Source organism: Vulpes lagopus, chromosome 7, assembly GCF_018345385.1.
Source record: "Vulpes lagopus strain Blue_001 chromosome 7, ASM1834538v1, whole genome shotgun sequence".
In the NCBI taxonomy this organism is placed as follows: Eukaryota; Metazoa; Chordata; class Mammalia; order Carnivora; family Canidae; genus Vulpes; species Vulpes lagopus.
The window spans coordinates 45,033,466-45,050,978 of record NC_054830.1 but is presented as its reverse complement, the minus strand read 5'-3'; the positions used below and the strand labels follow the sequence as shown (position 1 = coordinate 45,050,978).

Sequence of the window (17,513 nt, the reverse complement as noted above, 5' to 3'; positions counted from 1 at the left end):
GTCTGCTTAAATGAGGTACGTAGAACAGTCAGATTCATAGAAACAGAAAGAATGGTGGTTGTGCATTTAGCTCTTATGGTTGCCAAGGGATAATGGGGACTTGGTGTTTAATGGGTTGAGTTTCAGTTTTGCAAGATGAAAAGAGTGCTGGATTTGGGTGGTAGTGATGGTTGCACAACAGTTTGTACCTAATGCCACTGAACAGTATGTAGCTGACGCTTAAACAACATGAGGGTTATTAAACAACATGAGGGTTAGGGTCACTGACCACCCAGCTAATCGAATATCCACATACAACTTTTGAGTCCTCCATTAGGGAACTATTGATGGCCTGCTATTGACCAAAAGCCTTACTGATAACATAACCAATTAACACACATTTTCTGTGTGATATATAGTATATATATTTGCGCTAGAAGCCCTAAATATATATATATATATATATATTTTTTTAAAGATTTTATGTATTTATTCATGAGAGACACACAGAGAGAGGCAGAGACACAGGCAGAGGGAGAAGCAGGCTCCATGCAGGGAGCCTGACGTGGGACTCAACCCTAGGTCTCCAGGATCAGGCCCTGGGCTGAAGGTGGCACTAAACTGCTGAGCCACCTGGGCTGCCCAGTATACTATATTTTTACAATAAAATAAACTAGAGAAAAGGCAATGTTAATAAGTCAGAGAAAATACATTTATAGGACTACAGTGTGTTTTTTTTGAAAAAAATCTGCATATGAGTGGATCTCAGTACAGTTCAAGCCCATGTTGATTGAAAGATCAACTTGTACTTAAAGATGACTGAAATGGTATGTTTTATGTTATGTGTATTTCACTACAATTAAAAAAAAAAAAAAGCTCAAGTTCTTGCTCAAGGCACCTGAAAGATGCTTGTGTTGCTTACCTCTCATCTTGGCAAGAATTAGTAGAAAGGATCCCTGGAGGAAGTAAAGTGATTTGGGATGGAGAAACTTTAAGGTGGAAGGGTCTGGGGATATATCGACCAGGCTGTGTTGAATAGTGGAGAAGAAAGGACTTCGTAGGGCTTCTAGTGCAAAACCTGCATTTCATAAGTGAGGACACTCAGGCCAAGAATAAGGTGACAGAGCACAGACTGGCTTTCCTGCCTTCTTTGCCTGTATGGTGGCTCTCTGGTGATGCCTCTTGCCATGGCTCATCCTGTGGGATCTCTCAGTTTTCTTACTGGTACTTTCTGCATATAATCTGTCATAAACCCAGTGCTTTTTCCCCCCCAGAGTTAGCCTCAGACATTACAGACCAAAGGCCCAGTCCCACAAGTCTGCTTTTACTCCAGATGCCAGCTGCAAATGAGGTCATCACACTAGCCACACTTCTTCTGCCCAGCAGACTACAGACTTGGGGGTTCTCATGACCTCCTCCTCAGGCTTAGTAATTTCCTAGACCAATTCACAGTACTCAAGAAGTTACTTTACTTAGGATTACTGATTAATTATAAAGGGTACAAGGTAGAAATAGCCAAATAGAAGAAATGCTTAGGGAAAGGTGTGGAGGTAGAGTGGTACAAAGCTTTCATGCCCTTTCTAGGCCTGCCAGATTCCCAGCACATCACCAACTTGGTAGCTCTTTGAACCCTGTTGTTTAGAAGTTTTTTGGATGTTTAATTAAGGATGATTGATCAAATCATTGGCCATTGGTAATGGAACCCAGTGTCCTCCCTAGAGGTCAAGGGTGGGCCTGAAAGTTCCAACCCCTGTCCCTAATGAAACATCTCATTATCTTACAAAAGAAAGACAGTCATCACTTAGGAAATTCCAAGGGTTTTAGGAGCCATTTGCCAGAAACTAGGGACAAAGACCAAATGTCTATTTTTTATTATACCACAGAAAGGGATATATAGAAGATGAGAGATAGTGATGGTGGGTGGAGGGAGAGCATGATCTTTCAGCCCATCTGGTGAAGTACCATCTGACAGAGACACTAAATGGAGCATTGAAGCAAACCTTGCAGTTGTCTGAGGGAAGATGCAGGAAGAATTGTAAATGTAAAAGGACAGTAGTCCTGAGGGATTGAAGAAAAGGGGATATGAAACATGCCAGTATCATGTTGCCATAAAAAGCATGTCCACAAGTGGTCTTGTATCTTCACAAAAACACTTTCTACGTGTCTACCCAATGTTGTGGTTCCTTGAAGTTTTATGGTGCCTATCATTTTTTTAGTAATGAAAGGAAAATGTTGAACTCCCTATTTATCACCTTGTTTCCGGGACATGATTTTTCCTTGGAAGTTTTTGAAAACCACCCCAGACTATACACAACAGGCTTATGAAATGGAACAGTTGCTTCTGTTCCTTCTAGTATAAGGTTAAGACCCCCAAGCACAGTGTGGTCTGGGCCGGGGAAACCACCAAAGGCATCTGTGGTATTGGTCTAAGTGTGCATATGTAAGTGGTAGGTGTTGCTGCTTTAAACGTGGATTTGTTCCTGAGCGAAATAGAACTGATATTATATGCTGAGAGAAGTAATTAAGAGAAGAACGTCTAAGAAGGAACATGTTTCAGCTGCATATACAAGAGCAATTGAATGTCTTTATTTTTTAAAAAATACGAACTCTAGACTCATCATTCTCCTTGGGTTTTAGTCTTTTTTTTTTTTTTTTTTGCCACGAACTTGTGAAATACAGAGAGGTTCATGTGTGTGCTTCAAACTGAACTGTGGAATGATTTATTAAAAAAAACATGATACTGTATCAGCTCAGAAGGGCACATGGCAGGGGTTGAGTATGAGCCTACAGCCGGATGACCTGGACTTGAACCTTGACTTACTAGACATGTGACCTTGGACAGGCTGCTTAACCTTTCTGTCCCTTAAGTCTCGATTTGTAAAATGAAGCTAATGATTGAGTGTCTAAACATTTTTTCGTTTTTGGCTGTGCCTGGCATAATTGTTAATAGCTCTCCCCTTTAGTTCCCCAAAGTATCTTTATTGGACAATAAATTATTTGGTGGCCCTACCAATAATGGAACCTATATCAAAAGATCATTTTGAAGATTACAAACATTAAAAACAATCCCTGCTTAGAATATGTTCTCAGTAAGTACTAGTTGCTATTAGTAGCTTCTCTCACTAGAATCAGTGTTTTAAATATCCAGTAAGCAAGAAGCAAGAATTGTTACTGTGGACCTTGGGCCATGAAATGACATTGTTTTATTGGAAAATGGAGAAGTCACCACAATGTGAGCAAATTTAATACAATTTTGAAAATTCTCTTCCATTTTAAGCTAGCGTGGGTGAAACAAGCAGCATGGAAGAAATGGCTGTTTTCATTCATTTCACTAACAGGGTAATCACCACCCAGGGCATGCTGGTTTTACAGACAAAATACTATAGGAGTTGTTAATTTGGTTTTGTGTTTAATGTGCTGTTCTATCCAATCTAATCCCTAGTTTTTTTCTTTGACCTTTCTTTGGGCATCATGACTTTCTTCTCATGTAATGTGTAAAGCTAATTGCAGTTCCTTCTTCATAGGTCCTTGTGCTAGGGCATAAAGAAATTATACCTAACTGAAAAAGCTTTATTTGAAGTAATGGTCATCTACTTACTCTTAAAATCCTTTGACATGTTTGGCATTGGATAAAAAGAGTGAGTTATTGGGATTTGACTTTTCTTTATATGCGCATTTCTGGCGGAGTTGCTGCTGAGCTTGGAAGACAGTCAAGCTGGACAGGCAGAGAAGTGAGTGGACCCCCACTCCTGGCCCCGTCACTTGTTGGCTGTGGGACCTTGGACATTCCACTTATTTCATCTCTCTGAATTTCAGTATTTCTCATGTTTAAAATGGGAATAATGACACTTGCTGCTTCCTAAGGTTCTGGTGAGGCTCAAATGAGATTGCGAGTTAGCAAACAGTGGCCGAGAGTTCCTTTCTTTAAAAACTGGTTGAGGTGACTGAGATGCCTTTTAGAAGGTACATGAGCGGAGGCTTGAAGAAAAAGTAGATAAAAATGTCGCTCCTGTTTGTGTGTTTCTGAGATGCGTGTTGAAGCAGCACTTCTTATTTATCCAGGTGCTCCTTCAGCATGCAGGAGGTACTGTGGATGGGCGACTGGATGATTTGTCTTTTATTCTAAACTTCAGGCTGCTGGAACCCTATTTGTGGGAGCCTGTATGATCTGACAGCTTGAAGGCCCAACTGGAAATCAAGTGTGCAAGAGAGCCTTAGCTTTCAGCCAACCAGGGAAAAGAGAACTTAGCTCTCAAAGGAACATGCCCACTTCTCAGGGTTATAGAGTGGAGAATAAAATCTGCCCGTTTGAACTCCACTTTCCCCTGCACTCAGACTTCTGAGGAAGTCTGGGACTCCCAGCTGTCTGGGGCTCTGGAAGATGTAGTATTTTTCTTCTTTTAGTTTATCCTGGTTTATGATTTTCTTTCCTTTAACTTAAAAATTATTATAGAAAATTTCAAATATGTAGAAGTCAAGAGAATACATTATACCCCCATATGTCCTGCCTACCTAGTTTTCATAATCATCAATTCATGTACAATATTGTTTCATCTGTGTTTCCACCCACTAATCCTTGCTCCTCTCCTCCCCTGGATTATTTGAATAAGTGTCACACTTTATATTTTATTAAAAATACTAGTTTGTTTTTATTTTTAAAGAAGAGCATTACTATAGTATAATTGGCATAAATTGCACAAAACTAAAGTGTACTAGTTGATAAGTTTATATCTCAGTGTGTATGTGTGTATATATACATATATACACACACACAGATAAAAAAATATACACAGACACACATCCATGAAAGCACCACCATCTAGATAGTGAACATATCCATCACCCAAAAGTTTCCTTGTATCCCCCATAATCCCTTCATGCTGCCCCTCTCTGCCTCCCATACCCAAGCAATTATCTGCTTTCTGTTACAGTATATTAGTTTGTAGTTTTTAGAGTCTTAGATGAATGGGATCATAAAGTACATACTCCTTTTGGGGGAGGGGTCTGGTTTCTTTCATTGTGACATAGTCTTTTATCTCTTCTACCAATATTACTGTGCTCGTAATAGGTACTAGGTACCACATAGGAAACTGCAAAGACCCTTTAGGAGGCCATGTTAGTGGTCCAGGTGAGAAATAGTGGTTTGGTTTGGACCATGGAGATGATAACTGCTATCAATTAGAGACCTTCTTCAGAGATTGAGCTAATCAGATCCACTGGGGATGGGGGTTAGGGACAGCTAGGAATCTACAATTATTCCTGAAGGATACTAGCTTGAGCACATGGGGTGAGTGTGATGAAATGAGGAGACTCAGTGAGGAGCAGATATATATGACCTTTTCTGATTCATTCCTTTACTGGATGTCCATTACTTTTTCAAAATTGTCATTAGTTGGTTTGAAGCAGGATTTAATCTGCAGATGAAAACAGTATTTAAAGCATTTTAAAATATGTACAGGATTGCTGGGTCTTCTCAGAAATGATATTAAATACAGGTTAGCTGCCATTGTCAAATTGAAAGTAATGAATTTCAGTTTTCTCCTCAGGTATTTTTAGTATCATTTGGACCAGGCAAGGGGAGAGAAAGTAAGCAGGGGCAAATCATGTTTTTTAAAAGCTTTTAAAAGCTTCTTGAGGTGAAGTTCACTCCACTCTTTCTGTGGCTCCTAGAGTGTTTTTGTATACTGGTTTTACCATTGAAAATGTTCACATTCTGCTAATGTGACAACTTCTGCATGAAGTGATGAGCTATGTGAATTTCATTGTAAAGTACGATAGTCTGTTTTCCTTCTACAGGTTGATTAACATGTCAGCTATTTTATTAGAACTTGTACTCCCTTTGAGGTTTGGCCTTTGAAAAGTTGGGTCAAGTGATTTCTTTGATTTTGGAATTTTAGAAATTACAACCACTTGAATTATAAAGTTTATGGGTAGCTTTGGGAAACCTGAGTTAGTCATGAACTAATACTATATAATAGTAACAGCAACTGTTTACTACTTACTAAGGGATTTATATGCCTTATCTTATTTAATCCCCACTCAGTCCAATGAAATAGATACTATTATCATTTCTATCATCTCCATTTTCCTGGGGAAGAACCTGGAATGTAGATGGGTTGCCTAACTGGACCTAGACTAATCTCACTGTCAATGTCAGAGCTGTGACGTAGACCCAGACCCAGGCAGGTAGTCTGACTGTAGAGCTCATGCTGGATGGATCTTGGTGGATCTTGCAAGATAACTAGAAGTTTAATGGATAGTGGGGACTGCATATTAGGCAAAAAGAATCTAGTGTCATTTCAGGGGACATGAGAAACTCATTTCACTCAGCACAATACCCTCCTGTTCCATCCATGTTTATGTATATGGTAAATATTCATCCTTTCTGATGGCTAATATTCCACTGTGTGTGTGTGTGTGTGTGTGTGTATGTGTGTATATAATCACATCTTCTTAAACTGAAGTCTTTCCAAACCTGCCCATACTCTGACAATAATTGAAAGGCTAATAGTCAGCTAGTATCTGAATACCATTGGAGTGGTACCTCACTCATTTGGTTCCTGAAAGGATGATGGTTGTAAAAAGGGAAGTCTGTGAATAGGTGGTTAAGCCTTTTTCAGAGGCTAAATAACTTATTTCCTGCTTTGAAAAATGTATTGTGCTATTTAGAAGTAAAAATGGATTATAATGAGGAGATGGTGAATGCAAAATAAAAGGTGTTTTTAGGCTTTAATAAACAGTGTTATCTCTGAGTGTCAGTGAAACAGAACCAATACATGCCAGATCATTTTAATTTTTGTTGTACTAAATGTTTCTTTTTTCATTAAAAAATGAATAAGTAGTTTGTGAATGTGAATTTCAGAAGGTCCACAGCTTTTATCCTTGTGTACCAAGCCCTTCTTTCCTCCTCAGGAAACTTTAATAGTTCTTTAATGACTCTCTTTATAAAGGGAGTCTGTGCATACATTAGCATATATGAATATATGTTATGTTTTTAGGATTTTGTTACGGAGATTATAATAAGTAAGAGTAGAGAGTATGTACCAGTAACTCAGCTTTAGCAACTATTAACACTTGCCAGTCGTGGTTCAATCAGATATGGAGCAACTAGCACATGTGCTAGTCCTGTACATATTTTAAAATGAGGAAATAATCTAAATATCTACTTTTCACCTAAAAAGTAATAAACATGCAAATTAACAATAAAGTGTGACCCATACTAAGGAAAACAATTAGTTAAGTAGAAACTGACCCTGAATAGGCCCACATGTTGGATTTTTTTTTTTCCACATGTTGGATTTAACAAAGACTTCAAAGCAGCTATTATATTTAAAGAATTAAAGGAAAATATATTCAAAGATATAGTAGGGAATATGATGTGCATCAACAGAGAATTACAATAGACAAATGAAAATGTTAAGAAAGAGTCAAGTGAAATTTCTAAAAATGAAAAATACAATAACTAAGCTAAGATTTTCCTAGAGTAACTCTGCAGCAGATTATAAATAGAGGAAGGAATCAGTGAACTCGAAGATAAATCAAGAGAAATTTTCCAAGCCAAAGAAGGAGGGAGAGGGGAGAAAGACTGGAGACAAATTAATAGAGCACTGTGTTCCAGCATAATTCTAACACCTGTATAATAGGATTCCCAGATGGAGAGGAGGAAGAAAGAAGGACAAAACTTTTTTGTTGTTGTTGTTTAAGTTGGCCATGCCCAGCACGGATCCCAGTATGGGTCTTGAACTCATGACCCTGAGAGCAAGATCTGAGCTGAGATCAAAAGTTGGATACTTAGAGGTGCTTGGGTGGCTCAGTTAGTTAAGTGTCTGCCTTTGGCTCAGGTCATGATCCCAGGGTCCTGGGATTGAGCCCCACATCAGGCTCCCTCTCTTCCCTGCTCATACTTTCTCCTGCTATCTTTCTCTCAAATAAAATTTGAGAGAAATTTATTTATTTATAAATAAATAAAATCTGTAAACACACACACACACACACACACACACACACACACACACACACACGATGCCTGGGTGACTCAGCGGTTGGGCATCTGCCTTCAGCTTAGGGCTTGATCCTAGAGTCCCTGGATTGAGCCCTACATTGGGCTCCCTGCATGGAGCCTGCTTCTCCCTCTACCTAGGTCTCTGCCTCTCTTTCTGTGTGTCTCTCATGAATAGATAAATAAATCTTTAAAAACACACACACAACACAGTTTAAAAAAAAAGTTGGACAGTTAACCAACTGAGTCACCCAGGCACCCCAAGGGACAAAACATTTTTGAAGAAATTATTTAAATACCAAATTTGATGAAAATTATCTACAGAGATCCAAAAAGTTCAAATAACTTCAATTATGATAGACACAAAGAATAATATACCTAAATAATTCATAGTCACACAACTGAAAAACAGAGAACATCTTGAAAGGAACAAGAGAAAAACACCTTATCACATACAGGCAACAATGATACAATTAATGCCTGATTTCTCATCAGAAACAATGGAAGCCAGAAGATGGTGGACTGATATATTCAAAGTGCTGAAAATAACCATCAACTAAGGATTTTGTCCAACAAAACTGCCCTTTAAAAATGAAGATGAGGTTTTCTGGTTCTGGGAAAGTGGAGTAGATATACATTTTCCCTGTTCCTCCCGCTGAATACGGTTAAAACTCAGCATACTACATATAAAAGAAATGTAAGAAAGGTCAAAAGATGGAAGAGTAACTACAGACCTTGGGACCTTAGGAATGAAATGATGGTGAGTTACATGGATTTTCTTATTGACCCATATATCCCAGACTTGGAGCTGAAGAAGCTACCAACCTACAAATGCTAACAGATACAAAGTCCCAAGAAAAGTCTACCCTCTCAAGCTAAAGGAACAAATAGGAGGGGCTAGTCTAGCCATACAGAAAGCTTTTGGTAACCACTCTGCTTCATCCAAACACTACAGAAAAAGTGTGTCCTCATCCAAGCTTGCAAAAGCCAGGTGGGAAACCTAGGTTTGCACCCTCATGAGGCTGTGTTTGAGATGCCATAACACCCCTACTGGGGTGGTATTAGAGAAGGTAAGGTAGGGAGCCAGGCCTTTCATCATTGCCAAGCCGTAATGACAGCACCCTCACTGTGGTGTGAGCGGAGACTGTGTGGGGAGCCAAAGCTCTCACCTCCATGCAGCAGCAAATAACAAGAGCCCCTCCTGAGGTGTTAGTGGAAGCTGAGTGGGGAACCTGGATTTCTACTTTCACCTGATGGTAAGAGGATGGCTCCCTCCCTTCCCCTACTAGCTTGGGTCACAGAAAGCCAGCCAAAACAGGATGGTTAAATGAGATCCAGAGTCCTGTAACATAATAATGTATTCAGATTTCAATTGAATCATCACTTACCATACCAAGAACCTGGAAATTACCAAACAAAATGAAACAATGGATGCTAACACTGAGATGACAGAGATGTTAGAATTGTCCAACAAAGGTTTTAATGCAGTCTTGATAAAGATTGTCCAGTGAACAATTATGAACGTGTTTGAAACAAATGAAAAAAGATGGAAAATGTCAGAAAAGAAATAGTTATAAATGAGAACCAAATGCTTGATTCCCTGTTAGTAGTGGTGCTTTTTTGACTCTGACAACTTTTCTTTACTCAGCAGAGTCAAAAAATTGATGAAAAATTGTCAAATTCTCTGTTCTTTCTGTTGCTTTCCTTGTCATCGAGTTGGGTATGCAAAGGAGGGGAAGGGTAGTATCTCTCTTGATGACACAAAATGCCATTGTTAATGCTCCTATGAAATACACCCTGGCAGCTTTGAGCAGGTTGGCCACCCTCCTTCCTGCAAGGTTATTTTTCATTCAACAAACCAGTCTTATTGTTAAGGGTTCTCTGGTATCTTCCGTGGGTTTTTCATTGTTTAAGACTTTTATGCCTTTCCAGGTGTTTTAAATGAGGCTATCTTTCTCTGCACAAATACTCGGAGCATTGCTTCTTTATTGCTTTTCCCAAGAACTTTAGCTGCATCTTGGCCTTTTGAGATTATTGGGGCAGACATTTAGAAGCTTGCAGGGTTTTTTTGTTTTGTTTTTTTGCTGTTCCTTGCAATCATCCAAGCATTAGAGACGTTAATATTTTGGTATCTGGGAGTGGAGCAGCTATGGGTAGTAGTACCTTCAGAGATAACATTCACCTGGGTCCTTGTCTGTTTCTGGGTGGAGTCCTTGTGCTCACTGTGGCTTTTTACTTAGATTCTTAATACAGGTGGTAGAGGTGTGGAACACTGCAGCCTCTGTTCTTGTGAGCACAATAGGCAGAAAGATGAGGCATTCGACACCACCACTGGTAGCTTCCTAAGTGGTTTTAACCAGCACTAACAAACTTGATCGTGAGAGACAATTTTAATTTTGATGTATTGATCCTTTCTTTGACAAATAGAAATGAGGACATTTCCCTTCTGTATTAGTTTCCTAGGGCTGCCACAGCAAATCACCACAGACTTGTTTGTTGAAACAAGAGGCATTTGTTCTTTTATTCTCACAATTCTGGAATCAAGGTTCTGGCAAGGCTGTCCTTCCGCTGGAGTCTTTAGGGGCGAATCCTTCCTTGACTTTTCCTAGCTTCTGGCAGGTCCTGGGGATCCCCCGCTTGTAGCTGCATTATGCCAGGCTCTGCCTCCATTTTCACATGGCCTCCGTGGGTGTCTCTCTGTGTCCTCTTCTCCTGTTATAGGGACACCAGCCATTGCATAATACTGTATGACCTCATCTTAACAAATTACAAAAATTACAAATCTTCAAAGTCCCTATTTCTATATAAGTTCACATTCTGAGGCTTTACGTGAATGTGAATTTTGGGGGGACCCTATTAAGATTGATACATGCTCCTAGTAATTTTTCTGTGTTTCAGCAGGGTAGGGGTTGGTTTGTGTTTGCAAAGTGGTAAACATTTCAAACAGTTGTAGCTCATCCTTTGTCATGTTTTCTGGCAAAAAATAGTTGTATTTATAAGAATCATCTGAGCAGTCACCTAAATCAAGGACAGTATTAACTACTGTGGTTGTGTCAGTACACAACGACTCTCATTAGTGTTTGTGTCACTTTACTGATTGTCGTATTTATTCACTGCAGCCTTAGTTCATTGGAGACAGTGATGAAAGGGAATGATTTTGTTCTCACTCCTTATTGGCACATCAGCTACTTCATGTTCTTAGATGTAACTTGACAAAAGAATTTAGTCTTGCATGATATCAGATACTTGGTCAGAATTTAAGCTGTCATTTGGTGCACTGTAACAGCATTCAGAGAGCCACACACATTGGTGTGAAGCAGTGTACTGCAAGAATTCCCAAGCAAGAAATTTAATGTAGGGGAGAGTGGCCATTATGTAGGGTAGCGCCACAGATAGAAATGTGTTCCTTTCAGCTTCAGACTTCTATAGAATAATAAACACCCCCAGCAGATTCTGATGTAATGTCTGACAGATTCCAGACATGCCTGAGAAGCAGGCTGTGCTGGCAGTCATTATTTTCACAGGTATAGTTTGCCCATTTATAACCACTGAAAGTTTATTAGTGCAGCACGGAGCACTTAAGGCCATGGCAATACTGTGGCCCTGCAGTGGAATGAAGAAAGGCCAGCAGCGTGGTCTATGACCCTTTCTAAGTACCTGGAAGTGCTTAGAAAACCTGAACTTCTGCCCGCATAGTTGACATTTGCAGGTCAGTATGTTAGTCAGGCTTGGAGAAAACATGGTTCTTTTAACTTCTGCCACTTATGTCTGAACCCTTGACTCTAGGTACTTGACAAGAAAAAGGAAAACTAAGATAGGCGGTATTGTTCAACCTTGTCTCGTTTTCAGTAGACAAAAAGCAGGCAGCTGTATGATTAATTGACTTTTTGTATAACAAAAGAAAAGCAAAAAAAAAAAAAAATCCTTGAAGCCCCCAAACTTTCCATATGTGGTTCTGGTTTGTAGGAGGTTATTGGTACCTCTGAGATGTTTTTTGCATGACTCATGTGTTTTGAGGCCTTTATGCTGGCAACTAAAGTTTTAAGATGTTCATTTCCAGTGTACTTTTATCTGAAGCTCTCCTTAGAAAAAAAGTCTTGCTGTTTCAGGCTTTGGTTTTCATTGCAGTGGTAGCCACTATTTCTTCTGGCCTCCTTGTAGGCATTGCCCAATTTCCTACATTCCTAGTCTCTAAACAGGGAGCATAATGGACTGGAGCCAGGCTGCCTGGGTATGAATCCTTGTTCTGCTATTTGCTTATTAATTTACCTAGAAGTTCTTATGGACAGGTGTGTCTGGCTGGCTCAGTTGGTATAGCATGTGACTCTCGATCTCAGGGTTGTGAGTTTGGGCCCCATGCTGGATGTAGAGATTACTTAAGAATGAAATCCTTTTTTTTTTTTTTTTTAATTTTTATTTATTTATGATAGTCACAGAGAGAGAGAGAGAGAGGCAGAGACACAGGCAGAGGGAGAAGCAGGCTCCATGCACTGGGAGCCCGATGTGGGATTCGATCTCGGGTCTCCAGGATTGCGCCCTGGGCCAAAGGCAGGCGCCAAACCGCTGCGCCACCCAGGGATCCCTGAAATCCCTTTTTTTAAAAAAAAAGAAGAAGAAGAAGTTATGGAGGTTAAATGGATTAATATTTGCATCCATGCTTGTTCATAGTAGCACTACATAAATCGTTTTGAAAAAGATAAACTATGTTCTGTATCTTGACTATGATAGTGGTTACATGCCTATACATTTGTCAAAACTCATCAGACATGTGCATTTAAAAAGGATTAAAAAGGTTACAGTTTACTGTATGTAAAATATACCTCAAAAACCTGACCTAATTTTTTTTTTTTAATGAAAAGCAGAATCCTTCAGTCAGCAAAGGGTTTATTAGGCATTGCATAGGAGGATTACAAAAAGGCTAGCTAGTCTACTTAAACAAGCCAGTTGTTATGCAGGATAAATTTGCATATCAGCATGAGAAGGTGATAGATGCTGCCAAGCAGCTTATTAGTCATCTAGAAATGCTATTATCAGGATTTAGAAGGGGGATTGCTTGCTGTAGTCACAAAGATTTCACCAAAGTGGGAACCTGAGCTGGACCTTAGAGGGTAGATAGGATTTAGAGAGGTGGGCATTTAGGGTTCATGAGTGCAGGTTCAAGGCCCAGGGGCAGAAAAGCATGTGGAGACTTGAGGCAGCCATGAAAGAGCTGGTTGGACTAAAATGACTGTTTGGACTCTCTGCCAGTCTATGAGAAATATCTGTGCTTTCTGGACTAATGAGTTCTCTTCATCTGCAGAAAGGCCCCCCTTCTGGGAAAGACCGAGTGAAGAAAGGTGGATCCTACATGTGCCATAAGGTAAGTCAAGTCATTAAACTCTGTATTGGTGTACTAACAGCAGGTTAATAGATCCACTATAAACATTAGCCCTAAAATGTCCCATCCACTTCTGCTCATACGTACCTATCCTCATCAAAGCCAAAAAGAATAACCATTTCAGATTTGGACACAGGCATGGGGAAAAGAAGCAGAGATTGTGAATGATCTATTGTCAACCAAATTCCATCTGTTGAATCTTGACCTTTTGAGAGACCTTTGTTGTCCCAAGAACCAGAGTGGGCTGTATACTATTTCCAGCATGTGTGTTCTGGAATTAGACCCTTAATTTATTTGAGATTTCTAGATTTTCTGTTGAGATTAAGGTGAAAGCTGGAAATGGAGGGTGGATTGTGGTGTACTGGAATGGAAACATCACAAATGTTCACATACAAAGTATATGCTTTGTGAAATAAGCATCAGTCTCAGAGTGTTTCTGCTCTTTGGGCTATGATTTCAGTGTCAGAATTGGTTGTTCTTGGGTAATCATTGTGAGTTAGTGTTTCATGAGTAAAATTTTTGAAGAGTTTGGAGATTGAATACCACCTCTTCCTTTTTTCTTTAAATCGTATATTTTTAGTATCTCCAACACTTCAGCTTCTTTCTATCCCTATGCAAAGATGGCATTTTGCAGATGGTTATTACAAGAAGTTTTCCATGGTAATTCAGTTAGTCCAGGCACTTAGAGACTTAAAACAACCCATAAGGGCTCCAAAGTGACTTATTTCACAATGGATGTAGTATCAAATTTTACCTTAAAACAGTGGTTCTCAAACTTTATTGCACATTGGAATTATTTGAGATCTATAAAAAAGACGGAAGGTACCTGTTCCCCCCTCACCTCAATTTGATTTCTCTAGAGTATGACCTGGGCATCAGGATTTTAAAGGTCTCAAGGGGAAGAAAACATACTGCAAAGTTTGGAAACCACTGGTTGGTCTAAAGAGAATCTCTGTAGATTATGTGTATGTGCGTGTGTCCTCTGTATTTCCTAAAAATTTTATTCCAGTTATTTAGGTGGAAGTTCATAATTGAGTTTACTTTATGCTTTACACCTATGTTTATGACAAGATGTAGGCAAATACCTTACCATACTGATTTTAATTTGAAAATAAAAGCATTGCCCTAGGTCATCCCAGTACTTTTAAATGTTTACGTACATATCAGGCTTTAGTCTCCAATTTTTTCTTTCATTCAAGCTATTACTACAAATGTATCTGAATCCTCTTGTTGGGAAAACAGATTTCCATGAAAAACAGGTGAATTTCTCTTTGCAGAATAGTATCTCAAACCTTAATTTACCATTAGTTGTTTCTGACATATGATACTTTTAAAAATGAAGAATCCATTTAACTCCATAAGATTTGAGTACCAGAAGATTTTTCCTCAAGAAAATAGGGAAAATGATGCTTGTAAAAAACATTTTAAGCATGAACACTAAACGTATTCCATTGCCATGCATATGGATGTGTTTATGTAACATTTCATATTTTTTGCTTATTTTAAATGTTTTCATAAGCTTCCCAGCTTATTCTTTTAAAATATCTTTTAACCTAATATATGTTTTTAATAAATATGTTTACATGGTATAATTGGTTTATCTCGTGCTCTGCAGCCTTCATAAAGTCAGCTGTACTACTACTGTTTTTGTAAATTCTTTTGTTTTTTCTACGTTGGTGGTTATATCATCTGTGAATATAGACAATTCTTTTAAAATCTTTTTTAGTTTCTTGCTCTATAGCATTGGCTAGAACCTCCAATGTAGTATTGAATACGAGTGGTTAAGAACAGATATTCCTTACCTCATTTTTGATTGTAAAGGATTAAACATTCAACTTTTCAAAATTAGGTATATGAGCTGTAGAGTTTTTGGAGATATTCTTTTTAAGCCTAAAGGTTTCCTTTTATTCCTAGCATTTTGAGAGGTTTTTTTGGAAATGGATGTAAATTTTGCTGGAAGCCTTTACTATAGCTATTGAGATATTTGTATGGTTTTTCTTTTTCAGTCTGTTAATATAGTAAATTATGCTCATAGATTATCAGTTTTCAAATGTTAAACCGTCTTTCCCTCCTATACTGTGCTTGCTTAGTTATGATGATGTATTATCTTTTTTTTTTATATGTTTTGGACTCAATCTGTTAAAATATTGAGCATTTTTGCATATATGCTCATGATGGGTATTAGTCTGTTGCTTTCTTGTCTGGTTTTGGTATCATTATATTGCTGGGTTTATACATTGAATTGAGAAATATTCCCTCATCTTGAATTTTCTGGAACAGTTCATGTAGAATTAGCAGTACTTCTTCCTTAAATACTTGATAGAATTCCACCAAAGAGACCATTTAGGAGTAGAGTTGTATCCATAAATTTAATTTAGTTAACACTGCAGGGTTATGCAGATTATCTCTTTCTTCTTGATTAAGCTCTGGAGTTTGTGTCCTTCAGTGAATTTGTCCATTTCAACTGAGTTGTTGAATTTATTGGCATAATCTGTACCTTTTCATTGGCTGTTTGTAACATTTACATTTAATATGGTTATTGATATGGCTGAGTTAAAATTTGCCATGTTGATATTTGTAGTCTTTTTTGTCTCATCTGTTCTTTGTTTCCTTTTTTCTCTTTGACTTCTTTCAGTTAAGCATTTTTAATCACTCCATTTTCTGTCCTTTGGCTTATTAGCTAAAACTCTTTGTTTTAAAATTTTACGGGTTCATTTAGAGCATATATTACACAACTTTAGCTTTTATTAATCTACTTGAAAGATAAGTTTTAATTTAGTCATGTTCAGAGTGATGAAGAGATTATTCCAGAAGAGAGAATAGCAGAGTAATAAGACAGAGTAGGCGATAGGATTTTCCAGAAAAAAAGCCATTAGCTCCAGGATTTTGGTCAAGTTAATTGTAGATGATATAGGCATTTAACATCAGTTTGGTATTTCAGTGATATCAGGAAAACAACAGTGTTGGCTATGAGTTACTTTCAGAGCACTTATCCTTTTCACTAGATTAAGAGTGGCAGCTATAATTAAATTATTGAGTTGTGGACTCTGAAATTAGATCCGGGTTGGAATTCTATAACTGCTCCTTTCTAGTCTGTTACCTTTCTTACTTAACCTTTCTAAGCCTTAGTTTTTACATTTGTAAAATGCCCACTGTAATTGCACCTACTACTATAAAGTTCTTATGAGGAATGAATGGACTGAAGTATATAAGCATCCAGTATATACTACTGGTACCATCATTGTTAACCATCATGTTTATTATGATTAGATTGTTTTTCCCCCTTCCCTTTTGAATAAGGAGCCAACTAATGAACTAACTAGAGAGGTGGAATCCTTGAAATGATTCTTATGACATAGGTGAAGATCAGTAAAAGAAAGGAAATCAATATAAAGAAAAAAAAATGTTGTAATTCATTTTGAAAAAAATCACCGTGCTTAGAAGGTGACTCACTTTTGATCGTGGACTAGGGCTAGTTTGCATGACTAACATAAGCTCTGATAATTATTCATAACTTGTTGAAAGTCCACCCAAAGTACAGCTTCAGTAATGAGAGGAGAGCACATAAAGAAAAACTGTGAGACAACATGGTGTTGGGTTAAGTGCCCAGACTCTTAAATGGACTTGAAAAGGCTATAATCATGGATCTACAGCTTATGGAAAGTGACCCTAGGCACACTATTAGCATCTCTGTGCCCAGTTTTTCCTATGTATACAATGCAGATGCTTAATAATATCTACCTCAGAGGATTATTGGGAAAATTAAATGAATTAATACATGTTAATTTCTTAGAACAGTTCATATAGTAAGTACTCAAGAAATACTAGCTGTTGTTCTTGAATGTTGTTAGACTAATTCCTGTGGAGTCTTTAACCCAACCCATAACGTGGAGAAAATCCTTACCCTCCTTCCACTTTACACCAAGATTACTAAGAAAGGAGTTGATCTAGTGTCAATGGCAAGAGCAATGGGTGTGAAATCAAGAGACTAGGGTCTGCTGTGTGATTTTATATAATTATTTTTATCATAATGAGCTACACTTTCCTTAAAACTTCCATTTATCCCTGAAAGTCTTCTACTCATAAAAACCGTATTGCTGTCCCCCTTGACTTCAGAGCCCCAAGGCTGGTAAGTCATTATCTTAAATGGATTGTTCT

The 17,513-nt window shown here is 38.2% G+C and overlaps 1 protein-coding gene across 2 annotated transcripts in view; it reads left to right on the top strand.

Annotated features, from left to right (window-relative positions):
* Positions 1-17,513, top strand: part of SUMF1 (sulfatase modifying factor 1) — a 124,447-nt gene that overhangs the window by 66,532 nt on the left and 40,402 nt on the right. For both annotated transcript variants that reach the window (XM_041764727.1, XM_041764726.1), the window contains exon 8: positions 13,278-13,337. In XM_041764727.1, coding sequence (XP_041620661.1) covers positions 13,278-13,337 — 60 coding nt within the window. The remainder of the gene's footprint in view (positions 1-13,277; positions 13,338-17,513) is intronic.